This window comes from Humulus lupulus, chromosome 3 (assembly GCF_963169125.1).
Source record: "Humulus lupulus chromosome 3, drHumLupu1.1, whole genome shotgun sequence".
Taxonomy (NCBI): Eukaryota; Viridiplantae; Streptophyta; class Magnoliopsida; order Rosales; family Cannabaceae; genus Humulus; species Humulus lupulus.
In genome coordinates, this window is record NC_084795.1 from 279,188,076 (window position 1) to 279,213,443 (window position 25,368).

Here is a 25,368-nt window from a genome sequence, read left to right on the forward strand (position 1 = left end):
AGGGTTGACTAAACTATGGTTCAACTTAACCAAGGGTGGTGGTTGAGTTTCATTAATCAGTTAAACAAACATAGCTTGTTCTTGGTGTTACTGAGTGGCTATATAAGAAGAGGAAGAGAGTTGTGAATTTATAAGTATATTGATCCAAAAAAAAAACCAACCAATCTACATTTTCAGATCCTTCACCCACACATTCACTTAAGGTACGTAGTAGTGTCCATTATTATTATTATTATTATTATTATTATTATTATTATTATTATTATTAACAAAATTAGAGAGATATGCATGCTTAAGAACATCAGTATCAACTCATATTATTATTCTGGTTGATATAATACATTTTTGGCTTCTACCAATTGTATAGCTAAGTATATATAAATATATAAATATATTTGTCTAGGTAATTATAGATGGTTATTCTTAGTTGTTGCATGATTGTTATTAGGAATTATTTTACTCCTAACAACAAAATTTGTTTGTATATTTATATTTTATTACTCTGAAAGTTTTGAAATCTATTTTAAAAAGAAACAGTGTATATAGTACAATATAATGTACTTTGTACGTACTATGAAACAATTTTACATGCATTCATATAGTCTTGTCAAAATAATTAATTGCTCGATCGATCTCAACTTTTATTTTCCATATATATATATATATATATGTAGAGATCTAGCAGAGATGGGAGATGAGAAGAGAGGTAGCATCGCCTTCTTCGCAACATATCGACCACCACTACCACTGGACATATACTCATCCCCACTTTCTGTAAAATCGAGGAAAGAAGAGCTTCACATGACTGATGGAGTTTCTTATAATTACAACGCACAAGTCATTCCACCAGATGCTCTCAAAAAAATTCTCACTCGTCCCAAGTTGGCTTCTGAAGGCATTACTGAGGCCGATGTAGACTCAGGCCGGCTCTCAGCCATGGTTTTCGTCTCTGAACGTGATAACCTTGAAACACTTCACATAGCTCTTCGCTTCAATGAAATAAACCAACCCAAAGTCAAAGTTTTTAGTGTTGCTGATATATTTGGGACATTCAACGGCATTCGAATGGAGGACAGTGGCTGCGTGGCTGGTGATTATCTTGTTTATGTTACCACTAAGGATGATATTGGCGTTCGTCGTCAACCATGGACTGCTGTGTACAAAACTAATCTTATCACAGCCAAAACTGAAAGACTCACCCCAAAAGGTTTCTCTTCATTCCTTAGTTTTTAATTATTATGTGAAGTTCTTACTTGTGCATTCTCTTTTTATGTGATGATATTGTGTGCATCAGGGGAAGCTGACCTAAGTCCATCAGTGTCACCATCTGGAAAGATGATAGCAGTGGCATCATTCCAAAGAAAAGGCGGCTGGGATGGCGAGATTGAAGATCTACAGACTGATATTTTTGTGATCAACGTAGAGAAGCCTTTTGGTCGTAAGTATGTTATACATAATGGTGGGTGGCCGACTTGGGGAAGTGACAATGTGATATTTTTCCATCGTAAGGTTGGAGAGTATTGGGGTGTGTTTAGAGCTGACATAAACAATTCTACTCCGACATCGGAATTCCCTCGTGTCACCCCAGATGGAATGGATGCCATAACTCCAGCAGCCATCAACGCTACCACTGTGGTTGTCGCCACTATTCGCGAAAAATCTAAATCATTTAATGTTGTTCGGGTAGAAGCACAGTATCGCCACATTGAGGTTTTCGATTCAACGGGAGCACAACAACCCATACAGATTACTCTAAACACTAGACCAAAGGCTGACCACTATAACCCCTTTGTTATAGACAGTGGGAAGCGTATTGGTTACCATCGTTGCAAGAGTGACATTTTAAAGGTATTTGACCCGGCCAACATCATTTTCTACGTGCCCTTTTATATATAAATATATTTGTGCGATTTTTTAAAAAAAAATTGAGTGTAACAGAGTGGAGATGATATCGAAAGACAATTCCACAAGCTTGAATCTCCACATCCAGAAGTAGGATTGTTTCGGATTTCGGGAGTGTTTCCAACATTTTCCCAAGATGGCTCAAAACTTGCATTCGTTGACAATGAGTTTAAGACTTTGTGGGTAGCCGATAGTCAAGGATTGCGTAATGTTTACGAGGTACGTACGTTAAAATGCATGCATGCAAGTATTCTTTATTTTGTTTAATATTTATAATAAGTTTTATTGTTCATGTAGACAAAAGGCCCCGATAACATCTTCGGACCAGTTTGGAACCAAGATCCAAACAAAGATGTGTTATATATATGCACAGGGCCATCTTTCAACTTTAGCCAAAAGCTAAACATTTGTGCAATCCCAGAGGTATCAAGTGAGAAACGACATCGAAAACTACTCACAAGAATTAGTAATAATGCCTTCCCATCCACTAATCCAGATGGTAATATAAGTTCTTTTATATTTTATGTACGTTTATCCATTAGTAAAACAATCACTTTGAATGAGAAAACACCTACTCTATATATATTTATTAATTATGGGCTGAAAATTGTATTAGGGACAAAATTAGTATTTCGATCCAACAGAGATCAAGAAGATAAAAAGCACAAGAATCTATACATAATGGAGGACGCAGAATCTGGTGAGTTCGGAGAAGGCACAATCACGAGGCTAACAAATGGGCCTTGGGTTGACACGCATTGCCAATGGTCTCCAAGGGGAGATTGGATAGTTTTTTCTTCAACACGAGACAAACCAGAAGATGCACCAGAGAATGATAATGGTCTCGACCCAGGATTCTTTGCTGTGTTTCTAGTGAAGGCAACTGACCCTTCGGTTGTTATAAGAGTGTTGGGAAGTGGAGATGATCTTGCTGGACATGTGAACCATCCATTCTTCAGTCCCGATGGAAAGAGCATTGTTGTGATTGCAGACCTTGCTGGAGTGTCTGTTGATCCTATCTCTTTGCCTCTTTTCGTGCACTCTGTCAGGCCTTATGGAGATATATTCACTGTGGATATTGACCCAGATGACATTAAAAAAAACAAGAACGTCAAGAAATTCACCCGTGTTACACATAGTCGGTATGAGAACTCCACTGCTAGTTGGACAATGTTCTCAACTCAGGATCCAAAAGCATCATGGAATCTGCTTTTAAAGGAAGACCACACGCCAGCGTGCCCTTATGCATATCCTGATGGAGGTGAAAGTTGGCACATGACCGGACACCTTTGCATTCCAAAAAGATGTTGTTGATTAATTGCTTCTGTATTCCTGCATGCATGTGTGTGTGTGTGTTATCTTATCATTTTCTGATAATAAGTTATGCGTGTCATATTATCAATATTTAAGTTTCAATGTGTGCACTGCTTGTTTTGAAGCTTGGTATATATACCATGCATCAAAAATAAATGTGTGGATGTTTATTCTAAATATGAAGTTTTTTTTTAGTTCTTACTCTTATTTGTGCAATTTGTATATTCTACTTATTTAAAATTCATTAGTATGCATTTCTATTTTCATATTTACTTGTCAAAGTTTGAATCTAGAGAACCATTTTGCAATAGTAAAATGTCGTAGCAAAATAATTTAAAATTAATAACCAATAGAATTGTAAAATATGTGCAACCCTAGATAGCATATTATATCGTACTTTTCTTGTGGTAAGGGTACCACTAGTTAGCATATAATAGCTTTGTCATCATCCGAGCCCTAGGCTGTGGCAGATTTGTAATATCCATAACTTGGGTGGTCAAATGTCAAACTTTGACCCTTGTTGGAAAATAGTCTTTATAAATGATCATTTAGTTTATACTAGATAGTACTATAATTATAAGTCAAAACAATGGAATAATTCATATAATTATAAATAAAAATATTAGTGATAAAAGCAGGATCATTTATCATTATACATAGAACAATAATATTCCCACAGTTATGTAGTCACCAAATAGTTAAATTTAATAAGTTATAAAACATCTAAAATAATACTTAGCATCCACCATTCCTCATTCCTAACTATTACATAGCTAATTTAGATATATATACCATTGGGTTCCAAATTAAACACATATTCAAAAGATAGAACTATGACAATAAACACATATTTACTTCATCAATAATTCACCTTATCCACAATCGCGTCACTAGGTTCCTGGAATGGGAGAGCTAAAGGTGGTGAGCTTATAAAGCACAGTAAGACATCAACTAATATCATAGGACCCAAAAAGTTAAATAAAACCCTGCATGGTTAGCTATGAGAACAAAACATATATCATAATGTGTAAACAAAATTAGAGAGGAACCACAAATAATCATAAGAGCATAGCTACAAGTGCACATCACACCGTCCACTAGGTCCCTAGTTCCCGTTACCTACAAAACAAAAACCGACATCTTAAACCGGGTAGCCGGACCTGACACTACAAAAAACGTCACTTTTGTCGGCGCAATTTTGCGCCAGCAAAAGCCTTATGGTCTTTCCCGACGCGCTTTTGCGTCGGCAAAAAGTGACGACGTACCCCCTCGATAATGTGACTTTTGCCGACGCAAAACGCATTGCGCCGGTAATTGTATCTTTTAGCGACGAAAAAATGCGCTGGGAAAAATAAGGATGCGCCAACGAAAAATTTTGTCGCGGGATTTTTGAAAACACTGTTAGCGGCGCAAAATTGCACCGGGAAAGATTATTCTTTTAGTGGCGCAAAATTGCATCGGCAAAAGATGTGTCTTTTAGTGGTGCATTTTTGCGTCGGTAAATGTTGAGACTTTTGCCGATGTAATTTTGCATCAGTAAAAATATTTTTTAAATAAATTTTTTGATAATGTTACTAATTTTATTTTCAATATATTAATATTAATTAATAAATTTCGATTTTAATATATTAATAATTATTTAATTTTTTAGTAATATTATTTAATTAGAAATAAAATTAAACTTAAAATTTTATAAATAAATAAAAAAATTATAACTATTAGTGTTTATTGTCTCCACCAAACATGAAAATATAAAAGTAGTTTAGTAAACTAAATCTCTAATAAATTAAACTTTAAATAAATAAATAAAAAAGTTCTACAAATGTGTATTGCCCTCCTCATCATCCCCGTCCCCGTGAGCATCATCGTCCTCGTCTGGATTCTGTTATGGTAAGTTGACAGTAAAATCAGGAGTCAATACACCAACCTACTTCTACAAAGCACTGAGGAGAACATCTTGACGTCGTTGACGACTCTCAAGTTTAGTCGTATACTTCTTTAGGTTATGATTTTCCAGCATAATGTCCTGAGTTTGCTGCAAAATGGTGTCCCAGACATTTGTGAAGTTGACGAAGATGCTACCCTCTTTGCGCCAATCGCCTTCAACCTAGGACACCTCCCAAACCCTTTCTTATAACGTGAGCGAGGTCCAAGGACATCCGTGACAATATCCATATCAGGCGGGAACTAACCGTCGACATTATCGCCGACACAAGAAGCAGCAGATGATACAGGGGTAGTACTCTGCGATGCTCAACGCTCGGTCATCTTAGTCTGCACAATAAAAAGCATGTATAACAACATAACATTATTTGAAAACCAAACTTGTAAATTTTTAATATAACAACATATAAAATATAACTTTATTATCTATTTGCCAACATCCTATCATTAATAATTGCATGCCAGTGATTGAAAAATAATGTAATTAATTTTGTTCCTGTATCAGGGAGCAAGTGGGCTAAAGTTAATTTGGTCATGAAAATCTATATCTAAATCACAATCATGAAGATATTGTTGATATATACAGTAAGAGCAGTTAATTCCATTAATGGGGAATTTACGTCTCTAAACATATACATAAACTATATTTGCATGTTTGTGATTTAGATATGGATTTTCATGAACAAACTAACTTAGCCCACAAGCTTCCTGATACGGGGACAACATTAGTTACATTTTTTTTTTTATCTTAGTCCACAATCATTAATCATAAAAATATTGGCACATAGATTATAAATATTTAATTGTTAAAAATTTAATTAATAATTAATAAATAATTACTAATTGACACCAACCAATTAATAATTAATATTTATTAATTATTTACTAAACTTTTTTTAAAGTTAAATGATCATAAATTAGTTAAGGTTAGGCAACTTACATGTTTTGTCGCCGCTACATTACTAATTCACTTATCCTTCTTCTTGTGGAGGTGCTCGAATGTGTCGATCATGCTCGGAAGTTGGCCAATAGACGGGTCCATTTAAAAAAGCAAATTATTTAAACATTGTTACCTTTATAATATTTTCGTAAATGTAAAGATTTAGGTTATTATAATTTACGTGATCATAAACAGGCAACGATGGATTTGGAACCGTGTCCTCCTGGTATGGTCATTTTTGCTCGAGCTTCTTTATTTCTTTTCGATATACGCTTCAAACAGAACATAGTACTCATTAATCTAGATTGTAATTTTATAATTAAACATTAATGTAAAAACTAAGGCATACATGCTGAGAATCAGAAGCCTAAAAACCGCATAGAATTGCCCAATAAGAAGAAGTAATCGACCCAAAAGGTTTTTACTTCGTTCTCTCATTATCCACCTCTCCTCCAACCTCTACCTAGTGTTTCTTAATCGTGTGGCGCCAATCAGTCAGATGCTTTTGTATTTGTCTTACCATGGTGTTGATGTAACAACTTTGCCTTTCTATATCTGGAGGTATTTGTCGATGAGTTCCAATTCTCCGGTCCTTCGCCGATGATGAAGATAACTTTGTCAATCATTGAACTATCAGGGGTACCTGCAAGAAAGACACTCCGATGACTAAGTCAGTTTTTCGATCCCTTTATCTGAATAAGAGCTCAGTATTTATAGAACAAAAATGTGAGATGGTTAGTTGGTTAAGCTGACTCCCTGATTGGTGAGAAGCATATATGAATTTCCCTCCAAAAATTCACTTGGATCACTTAAATGTACGAAAGTCAGAGGCCCAGATCGCCTCTTACCCATGACTTCTGACCTCGGAGCCTCTGTAGAGCTAAAACGACCCGTTTTAATTTACCTAAAATGGAAAGGGTTTTCGGGCCGAACATTTTGGGTCCAACAGATGCCCCCCGGCCCAAGCTTCGATCGGACAAAGCACGCCTATCCACTCAAACCTTTGGCTGACTCTTCAACGCCAAAAATTTCGCCCAAAGCCGTCACCTCCCGTTAATTGAGTTAGGTTGCAGGCGCACGATCACATAGACCCCTGACATGCATCATTCAGAATTTAATGCGAGCACCATTACCGAGTATTGCACTTGATTAAGGCATTTTGTTTCCTATTTTGTTGGTTAAGTTCAAATAACTGCATTTCAAACTTTTCAAACCTCGTTTTAGCTTTTCAGAGAAGAATTTAGATAGAAAAAACTCTTAAATCGATCATCCCTCCATTTCCATAGCCAATCTCCCAACTCTCTTAATCATGTCTTCACGTTCATCTCTCGAGCCTGTGGATCGCGAAGGATACAAAGCTGCATACGATCGCCTACGCAAGTCGTTTGACATCCCAAACAACGTCACGGTTCGAATGCTCATGAACTTTGAGCTAAAGGAATGGCGATTCAAGGATGTGGTCAAGCCCAACGAGATCGTCATGAGTCTGAGGCACATAGAATGGCTCTGATTTCCTCTTCCTGCTTTGCTAGTACAGATAATTTCAAATTTTGGAGCTCACATTTCTCAATTTCTCCCGAATGCCATTCAGTCCATAGTTAGGGCTCAGATGATCGGAGCTCTTAGGAATGTTGACATTCAGTCGGATGACATTTATGCCCGCTTCACTAAATCGACGAACAAAGCGATAGAAGGCAAGCCCTGGAAAACCTTTTACCTTTCCCCCAAAAAAGACCGAACAATCTTCACTGATTTCGACAGCTCCCATAGGAATTAGGACAAGTACTTCTTTGCAATTGGAGGTGCGTGGTACCCTGAGTTTCTACCTCAAATAATATTTCCCCTGGCCAGGGTTTTTATAAAAGGTAAGTTATCTCTTTACTTTGTTCTTTCTCTTCCTTCACGCAAGCATATTGCGTTTAAATGACTGTCCATTGACCTGGTCTTATGCGTTGCCATTTTATTTATGTTCCAGATTTCGCGTGGCCTCAAGTCAGCATGAGTGTTGAGAGACGATACCTGCTGACAGAGAAAGGACTCCTTCATGAGTCCAAGGAAAACACCATTAGCATCAGAGGGGTAATGAACCCTTACTTCATGCAAATCATGACTCGGCTCTGTTTCATGGATCAAACCGATCTTGGTGCTATGCGGGTCAAAACACAGAAGGGCGATATGTCCCTTGCCAAGATCACGGCTACGTGTGCGAAGCAGTTGGGAGTGTTCTTAAATAAGTCTCCCCATGCTTCTTCGACTTTGTCCTTATCAAAGGCTGAGTATGAAAGGGCATGCTCCGAGACCTTTGCTGCGTGTGCCAAATGACAAGGGATCCCTGAGAGCAAGAAGAGAGATGGCTCTGACTTAACTCCTGCCACAAAATCGTCTCCTAACAAATCTGCTTTGGCACGCAACTCCTCTCATATACACAGGCGGTCCTCTACGCCCTCTGATGCTCTGTAGATCCAACCTCTCCAATAGGTGCCTCTGCCAAATGATGCCTTGGGAAAGAGGAATTCCCGAGACAATTTAAAAATATAAACATACATTATTAATCAGATTTTTTTAAGTTCATACTTTAAATAAAATACATATATTACAAAATACAATATAATAAATATTAACCAGCAAAAATAAACATATACATATAAAGCATTAAAATAAAAATAAAAACATATTCAAATCTGTTTTTTTAATTTTACAAAAAAAAAACAATTAATAAATACTAAAAACATATATTATAAAAATAAATTAAAAATTGTAAATAAAAATATTACAGTGGGTGAAGTGGCTCCGCTCCGACTGCTTCGGCAGTGGCTCGGGAACTCCATAAAAAAAAATTCAATACATAAATTAAATAAAATAAAATACAAAACTATATTATAAAACTTACCTTAGGGGGTGGCTTGGAGGGGGCGGCAATGGTGGGCTCGCGGTGGCGTCGGGGTGGGGTGGGGGCTCGGGATGTCATCAGAGGGGGGCGGGGGGGTTGGGCTCGGGGTGCAGCTGGTGGGGGTGGTGGAGGGTTGGGGTGGTGGTGGTGCGGCTGGTGGGGGTGGTGGAGGGTTGAAGAAGGGAAAGCTAGAGAGAAGAGAAGAAGAAAGAGAGAAAAAAGAAAAGGAAGAAGAAAAAAAAACGGGGAAGAAGGGCTCAGCGGCTGGTGTAAATCGTTATGACTTTTGGTGGCGCGTTTCGTTGCGCCGGCAAAAGTCTATCAGAAAACCTTAATCCAAAATGTTACCGTTTAAATAATTATATCTTTTACCGATGCATTTTTAGACTTTTTCTTGCGCAACTAAACGCGCCGGCAAAAGTCTGACCACCTACCTTCTTGAAAATGTGGATTGAGTTTAATATACACGTTGAATTTTGCTAGCATGTTAGGTGAAATGCGCCGGCAAAAGTGTCTGATATTTACAAACCTTTGCCGGCGCAAATGAACGCCGGCAAAAGTCATTGTTTTTGCTGGCGCATTTCACGAATTGCGCCGAAAATTACGAAATGCGCCGGCAAAGACCTTATTTCTTGTAGTGTGATAACCACCACAAGGGGAGGCTCAGAACACTTCCTGTATACAGATGCTAGGTTTTACACCTACAGGTGAGTGGAAACCTGATCTACCTATGATGGCACAGAGACTAGGTCGTGAAACAACAACATGCACAAATCATTATCACTATGGCTCTCATCGGTATAACCAAATGTAGGTACACATGAAAAGAAAAAAACATATTCCTTTTATATTTTAGAAAATTGGGCAACATAACAGTTGCATTTGAATAAAACCCAAAAATAATCATAACCTGCATAAATAAGTGAACAAAAATATATTTGGCACTCAGTGCCCTCAGAACAGAACAAAAAACATTCAAATTAAGTTTTCAATTTTTCAAACATTTTATAAATATCAAAATTGGAATATGTTTAATGCAATTCAATACGAGTAAAATAAGTCCAACAGTCAAGTTGAGTCCGTACCTCCTTAGAATTTTCAATCCGAGTCCAAAGCGACGCTCCTAAGCTTAACAATGATCATAGAGTGATTTAGTCCGATTTTTAATATCATGTTTTTCCTACGTGCATCAAATGAGCAAATTATTATCATTGTTGCATTCCTTATTCAAAATCATGTCCAACAACATATAATATGACCATATTTAAAATTTCAAGTTCTAGAACCCCACCCAAGCGGTACACAATAGCAGTTGGTGACAGTAGTGAGTGGTGTACCGGAAACATTGACGAATATATGCATGACATATATCAAAATGATCCCCTCAATGAGTACATCACAATTATGCAACTCATTAGCCCAAAAAAACTGTCGGTGTTGTCGAAAAACGCTTCCAAAGAGCGGAGATACCCAAAATCTCGCCGGAGAAAAATGGCGAGTTTACCAGAATGGATTAGTTTGTTTTGTTCCTCTCTCCACGCTGATTCCAAAGGTACCAACCACTCGTCAGGGGGTGGTCGGAGTTGGCCGAAAAACACAATCAAAGTTGATGGACCAAAACTTTGACTGACAATTCCGAACAATTGACGGCAAGTTGGGCGGTGCCGTTTGGTGGTTGAGATCGTCGGAAGAAGGCGAATCCAATGAGCCACCGCATGTAAAAAATGGTGGTTGCCAGAGGTTGGATCTTAGTGGTGATGGTGTGTTGCCGTGGAGAGAAGAGAGAAAGAAGAGAATAGAAAGAGAAAGGGAAGAGAGAAACTGTAACGTCCTACGTTTTCGGGTACCTTTAAACGACTCGGGTCGGGATTTTTCCCCCGGGTTAAGAATATTATTTTAAATAATATTATATTTTGTTTGTAAGTATTCCATGAGTTATTGCTAGCCAAAATATGAATTTTATGATTTTAAAAGTCAAGATAAGACTTTCGGTCCTGGACCGACACAAAAACCCTGATCGGGTAAAAATCTTGGAAAATAAAATGAAAAATCATGGCAATTATATTTTGGGCATAAAATACATTCATAAAAGTTAAAGTTTGGTCAAAAATAATAAACCTAAAAGAAAATGGAAAATTTAAGGCATTTTGTGTTAAATGCCTAATTTTGCCGAAATGGGGAATTTTATTCCATGAATGGACCTTAGGTTAAATTTTATTATGTGATTAATTAAATTAAATGTGAGAGACATTTAATTTAATTAATTAATGTTAAGTTTGGTGATTAAAACTTAATAAGAGTGTAAAAGGTGTCAAAAGCCAATTTGGACTTTTCTTCTTATGAAACATTCATTAATCTTTATAAAAAAAAAAAAAAATGAAATGATCATATATATAGCAAGGGGTGGCCGGCCAAGTGATGTTTTGAAACCCCATTTATTAACTATTTGAGTTTAAATCCCATTTATTTAAAAGTTTGAGATATTGTCAAGTGGGCAAGTGGGAGTAAAACACTTGAGTGTTTTTAGGATAAATTAGATAGTATAAACTCTTCCAACCCTCCCCAACCGAGCACACCACTCTCTCTCATTCACTCATCTGATTTTTGAAGACCTCTCAAAGTTTTATCTCAATATTCAACCTCAAGAACACCAAGGAAACTTGGAGGCTAAGTCTTGGTCTAGGAAGTATTTTTCCCTAAGGTAAAGTTTCACTAATCTAGGCTTTTGTAAAGTTTTAAGCATAGAGTTTCAAATAGCTAATTAACTATGTTGTTGGGGGAACTTGGTTAGGGTTTTTGAAAGGTTTTGAAGGAGTCAAAGCTTATAGGAAGGTCCAAACCTTAAGCAAGAACACCAAAGAGGTAAAAAGTTTACTTTTGATGATTTTGTTGTAGGATATTTAGTTTTAAGCATTATTTTGTATATCTAATGCTTAAAGTTTCTTGTTGGTGATGTAATAAGGGTATGGTAGTTGTTTAATAATTTTTATGATGCATGTGTATTGATTTTTGAAAATGGGAACCAAAACCCCCAAGGGTTTTGTAGGATACCCTAAAACAAAACATGTTTTGAGCTATGACTTCCAAGGGGTCAAGAAGCCATTGTATATTGTTTTTGTAAAATTAAATTATACTGTGATGTTGTTGAGATTGATTACATAAAATTGAGCTTTTGAAACACTAAAAAATGTTTAGAAATGAGTAAGTTATGCTATTTCAAAGTTTAGGTAAAAAACTGTTTTTTCGTATTCTTATTTTCGGAACCAAGTTTGGACAGCCACTGTATAGGGAAAATGAACCCAGTTTTTTCTAAAATTTTGTGGACATGTTTCTGGCATAACCTATTATTCCACTGTAAATTTTGGTAAGGAAATGTTGAACAGTTTGAAAGTTATTAACTGTTAAAGTTTGGAAGAAAAAAAATAAGGACTTGAAAATAATGTCATTTTTACCTCATTGTTGGAAAATGATTTCACCAATCAAAAATACTCATTTTGACCTAGGATTTTACAAAGACCTAAATGGCATAACAAAAATGGAATTGGGAAATTTTGGTAACAATTGGGTAAGTAAATTTCAAGTTATGAACTAGCGAAGTATGTAGTTAAAAATGTGAAAAATAGGCTTTTCACACTTAGTGTAAAAATGAGATTTTGGAACATAAGATAAAAAGTAAAATTTTGCTTATTTCAAGATATAAATTGGTAAGTCTTGAAATCATATTCTCACTAAAATTACCCCTTTGAGTTTAAATGAATTATTTTTATTAAAGAGCTTTTATTCTTTCTAAAAATAAGAGATTTAATTTATTAATAGTTAATAAATTAAAAGAGGGTTTAAAACCCTATAATTTGAGAAAATAATTAAATGAATTATTTTTCTAGTAAGTAAAATTGATTAATTGATTTTGGAAAATTAATTAGTCAAGATCGAAATTTTTTAATGGTTTTCCTAATTAAGAAAAATTAGGCAATTTTCTTAAAACGATTTTTAGATATTAAAACCTTAAGAAAAATAAAAGGAAAATTTAAGAGTTTATTTTATTTAAAAATAATTAAGGAATTTATTAGTATTTTCTGGATATAATACCGGCTAAAATCTTACATATTTTAACTGACTAGTCGAAAGTGCGGGTTAATAGCGATATCTTGAAAGAATAAGATTTTTAGCGGATTGTGAGAAAATACCATTGTGATACCTGAGCCTAGGTATCGAGACCTTAGGATAGGCCTCCCCGAGACTTAGGGTTTAGTCTCGAATATTTTGTATGACTTTCCTTAATAGGTTTAAAACCAAATAAGGATTATAAATCCTTACAAATGACTTTTATTAAAATGACCAAATTGCCCAAAATAATAATAATGAATTATGAGTGCCATAATTAATCCGAGTATACTGTATGGATAACTACAGTATTGGCTAAGCGTAACTGGACTGAACGTTGGAGGGTGAAAACTTGCTGAGCGCTAAGGACTCTAAGTAAGTCAACTTATATTGTATGGCTGCAACATGAAATGATTATTGTCTTGTATGTTAGTATAGGGATACATGCACATATATAGACTGTCATAGAAAGTTGCTTAGAGACGTTAGTCTAGTGAGTGCTGATTTAGAAAATATGAACGGTAGAAGTCCGTCATATCCTAGACGGTTGATCCCCGTCACACTGCTTGATTTTATTTATGTCCGGTTCATTACCGCGACGAGTGGCCATGAGATGAGGATAAGCTGGTTAAACCTAGGGGCGCCAAGATAAATGGGACCTAGGGGCCCTCATGCTTACTTAATCATTGGACGGTTAGAATCCGAGCAAGTGCTCTGATAAGTTATAAATCGATGGTTATCTATTATATTTGATTAAAAAGCTCGGCTTATAAGGCGAGTTTATCTATTATATTTGATTGAAAAGCTCGGCTTATAAGGCGAGTTTATCTATTATATTTGATTGAAAATCTCGGCTTACAAGTCTAGGGTTTATCCGTCATATATGATGATGAAGCTCGACTTATAAGTCGAGAGCGACATTAGCGTGCGGAACGCAGGCCGAAATGACAGGGCCAATATAGAAGCTCAGCTTATAAGTCGAGGGTGGCATTAGCGTGCGGAACGCAGGTCAAAATGGTAGGGCCAATATAGAAGCTCGGCTTATAAGTCAAGGGCGGCATTAGCGTGCGTAACGCAAGCCGAAATGGTAGGGCCAATATAGAAGCTCGTCATAAGCTGTAATGCCCCGAAATCCCTAATGCAGTTTAATGGCTGGATTAGTAGGGCGGGAGGGCCATAATTGTTTAATTATTCCATTAAGTGATTATATATGCATGTTTATGTGAATTATATTATAATATGATGTTAAATGCATGCATGTGGGTCCACATTTGATTATTATGGCATTTTGATAATTTGTCCCGTTGAGGGCATATTTGTGTATTTCTGGTGCATATTGTGAGTTATGGATGAGATCCCATTATTATGGGGATATATTCGAGCTATTCGACATGAGACGGTCCTATGTTGCAAATTAGCGGTTTTGTCATAACTGGGTCAATTGTTGAGATATTGGGTAATGAGAGTGATTATTTGAAGGTAAATTGGGAGTTATTGAGATCATGAGTAAATTCTGGAAGTTTTGACTATTTTGCCCCCGGGGATGTTTTTGGGATCTCGAGCATTAGGTTTTATTTGAGGTTACTTAAGCCTGAAGTAGTTTGTCAGATAGAACCGTATGTTTAAAATACTTTTTTATCTTCCGTTAACCTTTGTGACGTTCGTGGTAATTTCGAAGAAATTTTGAGTTCTAGGAGTTGGAATCAAGCGAGGATCGAGGCATAGTGATCTTAGGAAATATTAGAAGCTTCTTGACCGAAGGATTTAACGAGAAACAACCCAATCAAAGGTAATCTAAGTTTTAAGTTTTGAATTTTTAGAGTTTCTAAGCTTTGAATTAGATTTTGTGTATCGTTGAGTTTTTGATTCGTTTGAGCCTCGGGATTTGATGATTTTGGATCATTGGGAAGTTTGAGAACTTTGATTTTTGGGTTTGGAAGTGTTTAGGTATGCTTTTGGAAGGTTTAAAATGGAGAAAAATGAGGTTATGGCAGGTTCTCGAGTGGGGGCCGCGGCCCTATTCTTGGGCGCTGCGGCCCAAGCTCGAAGAAGCAGATGGTGAGGTTTTGGGTGTGCTGGGGGCCGCGAAAATGAGTAGAGGGCGCCGCGACGCTTGCTCTTGGTGTGGCTGGGGGCCGCGGCTCAAGGTTCTAGGGCCGTGACTCATGAGTGGTTTTGAGGCCAATTGGGTGTTTTGATCATGGGAACTCAGTTTTAGGCCTCGGGATCATTCCTACTACCCATATTAGTGGGATTCGATGTCCCGAAGGCTAGATCTTGGTTCGGGAACCTTTGTTATTCATTTTATTGATGGTGTCCCATGTTTGGTTATGACTAGGTGACCGCTAAAGGACTTAAGGGTTGATCGTTCTCAAGGGTCGTTCTTTTATTCATTCTCGCTCGAATCAGAGGTAAGAAAATTGCACCCCATATGTGACATGCATGGTTATTTATGAGGCATGTTGAATGTTTAAATGTGGACATAGATTGATTATTGAATGCTTAGAAAATCTTGCTCACTTGTGTATGGTATTGACTGAATAGTCAGAATTGGCAAAGGTGTCAGTATCAACTGTGAAGCTGTGACTCATTGGTCAAGTTCGGCAGTGGTACTGGGCACTGGTCACACAGTGCTGACTCATAAGTCAGGAACGGCCTTAGCGTGTTCAACGCAAGCCAATAAAGATTAGATCTAATCGACATCTGCATTAAATGACTTAGAAGAGCGTTAATGCCAGACCGACCTCAAGTTCGATGAATACTATAAGCGCTTGTCTAGCCAAAGGCTAGGTACTTAGAGCCACATTGACTATTTAGTCACATGGCTATGGGTGCCGAGCCCCGTGTGACTTACCCATCAGTGTAACGCCCCAAACTCCAGGGACCGTTACGGTGTGCCTTGTAAACAGTGCTAAACTCGCTAATCGAGTCATTTGGCCAAAACGTGTAACTAAGTATGATTAGCGACTTAGGGTTTAAACATTTTGGTTAAGATGTAACGTTTCACTAGAACGTTTAATATATACATTAGGATCCCGAAAATATAATTTTAGAGTTTATTACAGAAAATATTTACAACATGCTGTTCTAAGCGGCAAAACAGGGTTCAACCCTAGTTCCACTTTAAACCTCGGCCGTGGCGGACGAGCAACTGCATATGTACACATCATCACCAAAGCTCTCCAGCTCAAGGATGGTCCATCTTCCTCTTGCCTTTACCTGCACCACGTAGCACCCGTGAGCCAAAGCCCAGCAAGAAAACACGATAAAGCGTGATATAATATCAACAACGATCATAATAACCATTCAGGACTATCAGTCAGGTGACAATAGCCAAAAGTCACAATAATGAGCATCGCTCCTTCTAGCCATGTGACGATAGGGTCACCAGGGCTTAACTGATAAGTGATCCTTTCATAAGTTTGATTAGGACAGGTGCATGGTGAATGGTCACCAACATAACCTTCCTCCCGACTCTAGAGTCGTGCCATGGACAGCGTCCCTTGGCCGTGTGACAAACAGTCACCGAGGTCATATACCTTGGCCATAAACATCTGGTCATAGACCAGGAAAACGCTTATAAGTTCTTCGACCTTAGGGTCGGTCTGGCATTAATGCCATAGAGCCATTCAATGCATGATTCTCGACTTTAGAGTCGGTCCCTGACTAGTCAGTGTCATTCACAAGTAAGACATGCCACCAATCATATATCACACGTTCCATATCCATAAACGAGGCATTTAGCATGCTTACTAAACATGTATTAGTGCTATTAGGACCATGCATAAACACAGAGGCTCAAGCTCTGAACAATATCATACTCAGTATATAAAGCATGTCCCAATCACATGTTTCTCATGCATCATATGCAATATATCCAGCAATCCAACATGCACCAATAACAGCCATGCATGTCACATTTAATAGTCAACCAACATGCATCAAGAATAACCATGCATGTCATACATAATAATCAACTGACATGCATCAATAATCACCACGCATGTCATACTCAATAACCAACCAACATGCATCAATAATAGCCATGCATGTCATACACAATGATCAACCAACATGCATCAATAATAGCCATGCATGTCATACATAATAATCAACCAACATGCATCAATAATAGCCATGCATGTCATACATAATAATCAACCAACATGCATCAAGAATAGCCATGCATGTCTCATATACACAGGGTGCAGTTTTCTTACCTCAAAGTCGAGCTAGAACGATTAAAAGAACGACCCTTGAGAACTATCAACTTTTAGTCCTTTAGCGATCACCTAGACATAACCAAATATAAGGTATCATCAATAAGAATGATCAACATAAGTTCCCAAGTCAATATCTAGCCTCCGGGACATCAATCCCCACTTAACCGGGTACTAGGTTCAACCCCGAGGCCTATGGCTTGAATCCCCAAGCTAAAAACATTTTTTTTTGGTCAAAATAGCCTTAAGGGCCGCGGCCCTCCCCTACTGCGCCGCGGCGCGCCTTCAAACAGAAATGCTCCCCCCTGCCAGACGCCAAGGGCCGCGGCGCACCACAGCTGCGCCGCGGCGCTCAGCCCAGACCAGGCAAAAACCAGCACGCGATCTCAAAATTTCCCCTGCGTTTTTCCTCCCAAACCAGTCCCTCAAACCTGTCTCAATTCACAGTCTAACACCCAATTCAACCACCAAACATCCTCTACAATTTACCCTCATCAAAACCCAAAGTAAACATCACTCAAAACCCCTTTAAATCCAAACTTCCAACAAGAATCAAAGGCTGAAAACCAAAGCTTAAAAACAGAGCACCACCTGAATTCAAAGACTAAAACTCACCTTAAAACCAGCTTTGAGCCTTCCCCAATGATTGTACCAAGTCCACTAACTCAGCCCATGGATTCCCTAGCTTGAATCCCCACCAAGAGCTCAAAACTTCAAAGAGGAGGATGATGAAGATTGGTGTACGGGAAGGGAGAAGAGAATTCTGTTTTGCCCTGTTCTTTCTACAGCCCTCTTAAGTCATATATATCCAAACTCCAAATGACCAAATTACCCTTGTGTCATCTTAAGCCTTTAAAACCATTCTAGGGGTAAAATTGGTACTTTAGCTTAACCCATTAATCATAATTAACGCTTCCCAATTCCTGCTAATCTCAAAACCCTCAAACACCAATAATTCAAATCCCGTTACCCTAAAATCCCCGGTAACGCTATAATCATTAATATCACCCCGAGACTCACCCCGAGCCCCGGACTTAAACCCGTTATGACTAGACCGAACACTTACATCTCATGATCGTCTCATGTCGATAGCTCGAACCAATCCACCTTATAATGTGGCTATATTAATTAATCACAATCATGCACCCAAAATATACAATTACGCCCACAGTGGCCAAATTACCAAATTACCCTCATAATTAACATATGAGCCCATATGCATGCATCCACCATCATATAATAGTATAATTCACGTAAACATGCATATAATCATTAAGTACTATAATAAATCAATTATGGTCCTCCCGGCCTCCTAATCAAGGTCCTAAAGCTTATTAGGAAATTTGGGGCATTACAATCAGTCACTCATTTTTTTAAGCTAATGACTTACCCATCAGTCACTCATTTGTTTAAGCTAGTGACTTGCTCGTTAGTCACTCATTATGGTTTACCAGAACCTTAAGTGTTAAGTCACTCATCTGATTAAGAGCTGTAAGCTCTTTCATGGTTAATGAAACCACAAAGTGATATTCACTCATCTGATTCAGAGCTATAAGCTCTGTATGATTATCATGATCATCATTTGATATTATATGCTTACATTATTATGTTTTCTTGCTGGGCTTTGGCTCATGGGTGATATGTGGTGCAGGTAAAGGGAAAGAAAAGCTCACCCAGCCTTGAGTGGAGAGCTTAGGTGGTGCTGTGTACATATGCGGTCGCTTGACCACCACGGCCAAGATGTTCTTAGAGGAGCTAGGGGGTTTACCCTATTTTTGCCACTTAGGTCGGCGGGTTCTAAATTTAAACTGTAATGACCATTTTGAGTTGTAAATAACTTGTAAATGTTTTGATGGGCCCATGACCATTTTTATGTTTTAAATAAAATATATCATTTCCTTTTGATTGGTTTTCTACCTTAACCTATTAATAACACCTAGAATCATGTTTTTAACCAAAGAACTCGGGTAGCGAGTTAAATTCACGGTTCAACGTTCACCGTAACGGTCTTGGGGTATCTAGGGCGTTACATAAGCCATGGGCGGCATTAGTGTGCGGAATGCATGCCATAATGGTGGGGCCAATATAGAAGCATGATATACACCTGTACGACTCTATAGCTGCTCGGAACATGGAGTGTGGTGCACACTTGACCGACTTTATAGTCGTTTACATAACTTCTATTACACTTTGGCCCCTAATACTTGAAGAAACACGTGTGAGTGGATTGCTTGACATAACACATAAATGAACATACATCATAAATCATGCATATCATAATTCATATAATTAAACACATAATGTCATGCAATTTACCATAATACCCTTACTAGTAAAAGCGGATATTACAATTGGCACTTAAACCCTCAATACTTGAAGGAATCGTGTCTTGCCGCTACCATACATACACATATTATAATCATGAAATATATCACACATTATCATGAAATAATAAAAAAAATTCACATATGCATCAACATAAATTACCAAATTGCCCTCACATGCCAAAATTACCACAATACCCATGAAATGCAAAGGCGAATATTACATTCGCAATGTCCAACAAACCATCTGATCAAGAAATTTCAGTAAAGCTGTTAGATAAGCTCAAAAGTTCTTTTCTTGTGCATAGGATGTGGTTGTAGACGTTTTGTTGTAAACATATCAGTTTTAGTTGATTTTGTTCTTACTTTTTGGGTTATGAACTTTTTTGAATGATGGATGTTTTCGAATATTTTGGGCTTTATGAATAAATGGAGATTAGTTGTTTGATGGATTTAAAAGTATGTTTTGGTTTTTGATTTGAAAGAGTTACATTAAGATACACTGTTGGCTTCAGGCACGAATTGAAACCATGGCTTCTAGAAGATCAGTATGAAGGAATGCTGGGGTGAATCGCAACCTTGACAGCCAACGTGTTGTGAGACCCAATACACGAGCTAACCACAGTGACCCTTCGCCAAATGATGGGGGAAATAGGCGCGAGGAAGATCCTTATATCACTTGCCAAAGGTTGGAGGTGCAGTTTATGGCCATGTAAGAAGACATGAGGATATAGGTCGAGGAGTAAAGGGAACCGAGACAGCTAAGGCAGCAACAAGCTCAGCCAACACCATTGATCAGAGACGTTCAACAGTTTATAGCACCGATTGTAGCGATTCCTGAAGCTGGCAATCATTTGGAACCATTGTATGAAAGGTTCCGGAAGCAACATCCTCCAGTGTTTGAGGGGAGTGCTGATCCATGGAAGGCAGAGCAATGGATGAGTATGATGGGGTCAATTATGGACTTCATGCAAGTTGAAGGAAATGACAGGGTAACATGTGCAAATTACATGCTGAGGGACGATGCAAGAATCTGGTGTGAAGTTATCTCCCAAGCAAGAGACGTTACTGCAATGACATGGGTAGAATTTTAGCAAGCTTTTAATGACAAGTACTACAATGCTTCAGTTCGGACGTCAAAGGTGGATGAGTTTGCCACCTTGACTCAAGGGAATATGACGGTGACAGAGTACACACTAAAGTTTGACAGGCTTGCCAAGTTTGTGACAGATTAAGTGCCAACCAATGCAACTAGAGTAGACCGATTTGTTCGAGGCTTAAAGCCTATGATAGCCAGAGAAGTGGAGATTGTATCAGTAGGGGCAGCAGTACACATGCTCAGGTTCTGGAAAGGGCCCTCACTGCTGAAAGAATGGAAGACAGAATCTGGAAGGAAGGTGTTGCTAAAAGAGAGGCAAGGAAGAACGCCTCCCAAGGTCATAACGCTAATGATCAGAAAAGGAAATGAAGTGACCAGGCAGGGTAGTCAAGCCAAGATAAAAGGGCTAGAGATAATAAGGGAAATAATCGCAATGGTAACAAGGAATGGGTACGGTACCCAGAATATGATAAATGTAAGAAGCATCACCAAGGTGAATGCCGGGCAAACGCGTGTTATGGTTGTGGTAAGGAAGGACACATCAAGAAAAATTTCCCACAAAAGACTCAGGAAGGGGTTAAAGAGCACCACAAGAAGGACGATATTATGGTTCCAACATGTGTGTTTGCTCTCACCAAGCCTCAGGCAGAAGCAAGCACTTCCATGGTCTCAGGTCAGATTTTTATCGCTGGAATTGATTGTCATATTTTAATTGATTCTGGAACCACTCATTCATTTGTTTCTAAGAGAATAGTTGATAGATTTAATAGACCTCATGAGATGCATGCTAAGGGGTTTGGGACCATGTTACTGACCGGGGAGGTGGTAATATCTAGGAAGTGGTTTAGAGCTTTGCCTTTGAGGGTAGATGTGTAACGACCCTACTATTCTAGACTTTGGACCATTAATAACTACTATACATATACACTAATCTTAAGGAAAACATACATATGAAATAACCATAACTTTATTATAAACTCTAAAGCAAATGTTAAATACATAAAAATTCATAAGTAGGATATGTGATCCCATTGTTTTGAAAATAAAATAGATCATGACTTAAATCTTAAAATTGTTACAACTCAGATGCGGAAAAATACATATAAAGTAAAATTTTAAAAGACTAGAAAACACTTCATCACCAAATCGTTTGCGCAGTCTACCGATTACATTCTGCCTCAATACACATTCCCAAGCTGCCAAGAACCTTTTCGCCGCCATACTATTTTCTTGCACATATAAAACATAAAGGAATGAGCCTAAGGCCCAACAAGGAAAATCTACCACAATCATGAAACATATACATACACATAAACTGTAGCTATAAACTGTAAACTATAATCATATGACTATATAAATACAATACCTATTACAATGCCCATCATACTTCTTGGGACTTGTTAGCTAAGCAATTATATGCCCAAAAATTTACGGGACTAGTTATCTAAACAAGTCATATAAATTTATGGGGCTCGTTATCTAAACAATCATATGCCCAAGGAATCTACTATTGGGACTTGTTATCTAAACAAGTTATATATTTGTTATCTAAACAAATTATGTGATTTGTTATCTAGAAAATTCATATACTAAAACAACTAAAAACATATCATAGACATATATCAACAACATAAAAGTATACAAATCTACCCTATTTTCCTTACCAAAAACCGGAATGTAAAAACAATATTGGGACTTTGGAACACTCCTAAAAACCGTAATAGAGAGGTGAGTATACTAAAGAAAAGAGATGAAAATAATGAACTACTCCATCAAAAAGATACTTACCAACAAGAAATCTTAAGTTCGAAGAACTTAGATGCCTAACCAAGAATAGAGAAGATGAGTTAGGAATTGAGAAGAGAAAACTATAAGAACTTAATGAAATAGTACTGAAAGGAACTAAGAATAGGAATACCTTGAATGCTTCTTATGACCGAGCTACACCTAGACACCGAAATATACTATAAACCTTACTTCCCAAGAGTTTAGTAAGCTTATAATGATAAAGCTTATAACCCCAACCCAAGTGTTTAACACTCTAAAGTAATCCTAGCAACTTGTAGGCTTTGAACTCAGCTTGATGAATGAATAATTGGCTGGGTACTAGGTCCTATTTATAGAGTTTAAGAATGAAAAGATCTTTATTTAGCTTGAATAAAATAATGCCTTTTTAATTGAAAAACATTTGAATAATCGTTCAGCAGAGGCTGAAGACTCGGCCAAAAAGATTCTGGACTTATTAAGAGGTTAAGGATTAAAATGAGCTCGGTTTCAAAATCATTAAAAAACCATGCACCACAGCCAATATATTGCCCATGCTAGGCGATATATCGCCTGGACTGATGCTTCCGAGGCTCGTCGAGGTTGTCATGCGAAGCTACTTGTTTTTTGTATTCGCGTATGGCGATATATCACCCCCTAGAGCTGCGATATATCGGCATACGCTGAAATATTATACACGTAATTACACTTTTTCAGCCTAATTTGAATTGAGTAAACAGCCTTGACTAAGTCCTTTAACGATTTCAAAGCTGCTGGCAGACCCTAGGATTTTCAAATATTGCCCTTATTAAACTTATTCCTCAAAAATACTTAATTTCTCATTAAACATACACATGACAAGTGTTAATATCTTATTGGGTCTATCTAAACCTTATAGTATAATAATTATCATCTCCATAATCAGTCATATTAATCAAACCTTAGGTTATAATTAATATTCTTAAACTATAGGTTAAACTTATAAAATCCACAAGTATTGCTACGAGTGTCCAACTAAGTCCCGGCTTGAACCAAAATCCACAGTAATAAACCTACTATAACTACTACTAGCTATTGCTATTATTTCTACTATCTAACTAGCTAAGTAAAGTTCTTGGACTCTACAATTCTCCCCTACTAAAAAGAATTTCGTCCTCGAAATTTACTTACCAAATAATTACGGATACTGGCCTTGCATGTCCTCCTCCAACTCACACGTTGCCTCTTGTTCAGAACTATTACTCCATAGGACTTTGACTATTGGAATACTCTTGGACCGTAACTGCTTCATCCCTCTATCTAGGATGCTAACCAGTCGTTCCTCTTAACTCAAGTCTTTCTGGAGTGCTATCATATCGTACTTGAGGACGTGAGATGGGACGTGAGATGGGTCTGACACATATTTGTGTAGCATTGAGATGTGGAACATGTTGTGGCTATCTGCTAGGGCTGGCGGTAGGGCTAATCTATACGAAGCTGCTCCCACTTTGTCCAATATCTCAAAAAGACCTATAAAACGGGGACTAAGCTTGCCTTTCTTCCCAAACCGCTTTACACCTTTCATAGGAGATATCGTCAGGAAGACTCGATCTCCGACTTTGAATTCCACATCGCGTCGCTTGACATCCGCATAGCTTTTCTGTCGGCTTTGAGCAGCAAGCATACATTTTCTAATTAGCGCTACTGCTTCTTGAGCTTTTCTAACAGCTTCGGGACCGAGAAGCTGCCTTTCTCCTTCCTCGTCCCAGTGAAGCGGTGATCGACACCTTCTTCCATAAAGAAACTCATAAGGTGCCATCCCGATCGTTGAATGGTAGCTATTGTTGTAGGAGAGCTCTATTAGCGGCAAGTACTTATTCCATGATCCTCCGAAATCAAGTACACAAGCGCGCAACATATCTTCTAAAATCTGAATCGTACGCTCGGACTGCCCGTTTGTATGTGTGTGTGTATATACTAATGACCTAACCATCCGTGAATAGTTAAATAAAATAATTTAAATAACACACAATAAGTTTCTTCCTTATATCTCCGCAACACGCAAAATTTTTACAAAACCTACTTCAGTAATACATACAAGTTCATAACCTTCCGTCATCACCACAACACACAATATGTATCTCAGAACCTACTTCACTATGAATGAATATTTAGGATATTCAAACTTCTCTAACAATTGTAAATAATAATAATAATAATAATAATAATAATAATAATATTAAAAGAAGAAATAAGAGACAAACCTCTTGCAATTAACAAGCCAAGAGAGACACCTCAATCGATAAACACAGACATAAGTTTCCCCTTTCATTGAAATTGATGAAAACAAAATCAATATATATATATATATATAAAAGTAAGTACAGAATAATATATATATATATACACACACATACATATATATAAGCATAAACAAACATATATATATATAAACATACATAAACACATATACACATATACATGACTGTATATATATAAACACAAAAATTAAATAAAATTAAACATATATATATTAAATAAAAACATATATATATATCTATATGGTGGTGGTGGCGACGGGATGGCGGCGTCGTTGAGGCGACAAGGGGCGGTGGTGGCAACAGATCTGAAGAGAGAGAGAGAGAGGGTGGGAAAGAGAGAGAGAGAGAGAGAGAGAGGGACGGGGGCGGAGGGGCGACAACTCTGGGGAGGGTGGGTGGGCTCCGGGAGGGGACGACTTGGAGGAGGGTGGGTGGGGAGGGTTTCAGATTTGGGAATTTTGGAGAAAAGTGGCGAAATGAAGGAGAAGAAGTTGAGGCATGGGTCTGATATCGGGCACCCCTAATGTTGTTTTTAATCAACATGTCATAGTATCAGCGGCGACACAT

At 37.7% G+C, this 25,368-nt stretch overlaps 1 protein-coding gene across 1 annotated transcript; it reads left to right on the plus strand.

Moving 5' to 3' along the window:
• The first annotated feature begins 115 nt into the window (after positions 1-115).
• On the plus strand, positions 116-3,393 carry LOC133824549 (uncharacterized). Its single transcript, XM_062257449.1, has 6 exons — positions 116-203; positions 675-1,207; positions 1,295-1,848; positions 1,939-2,121; positions 2,200-2,401; positions 2,519-3,393. The coding sequence occupies exons 2-6, from the start codon at positions 688-690 to the stop codon at positions 3,214-3,216; spliced, it is 2,157 nt and encodes a 718-aa protein (XP_062113433.1). The 5' UTR covers positions 116-203; positions 675-687; the 3' UTR covers positions 3,217-3,393.
• The last annotated feature ends 21,975 nt before the right edge of the window (positions 3,394-25,368 follow it).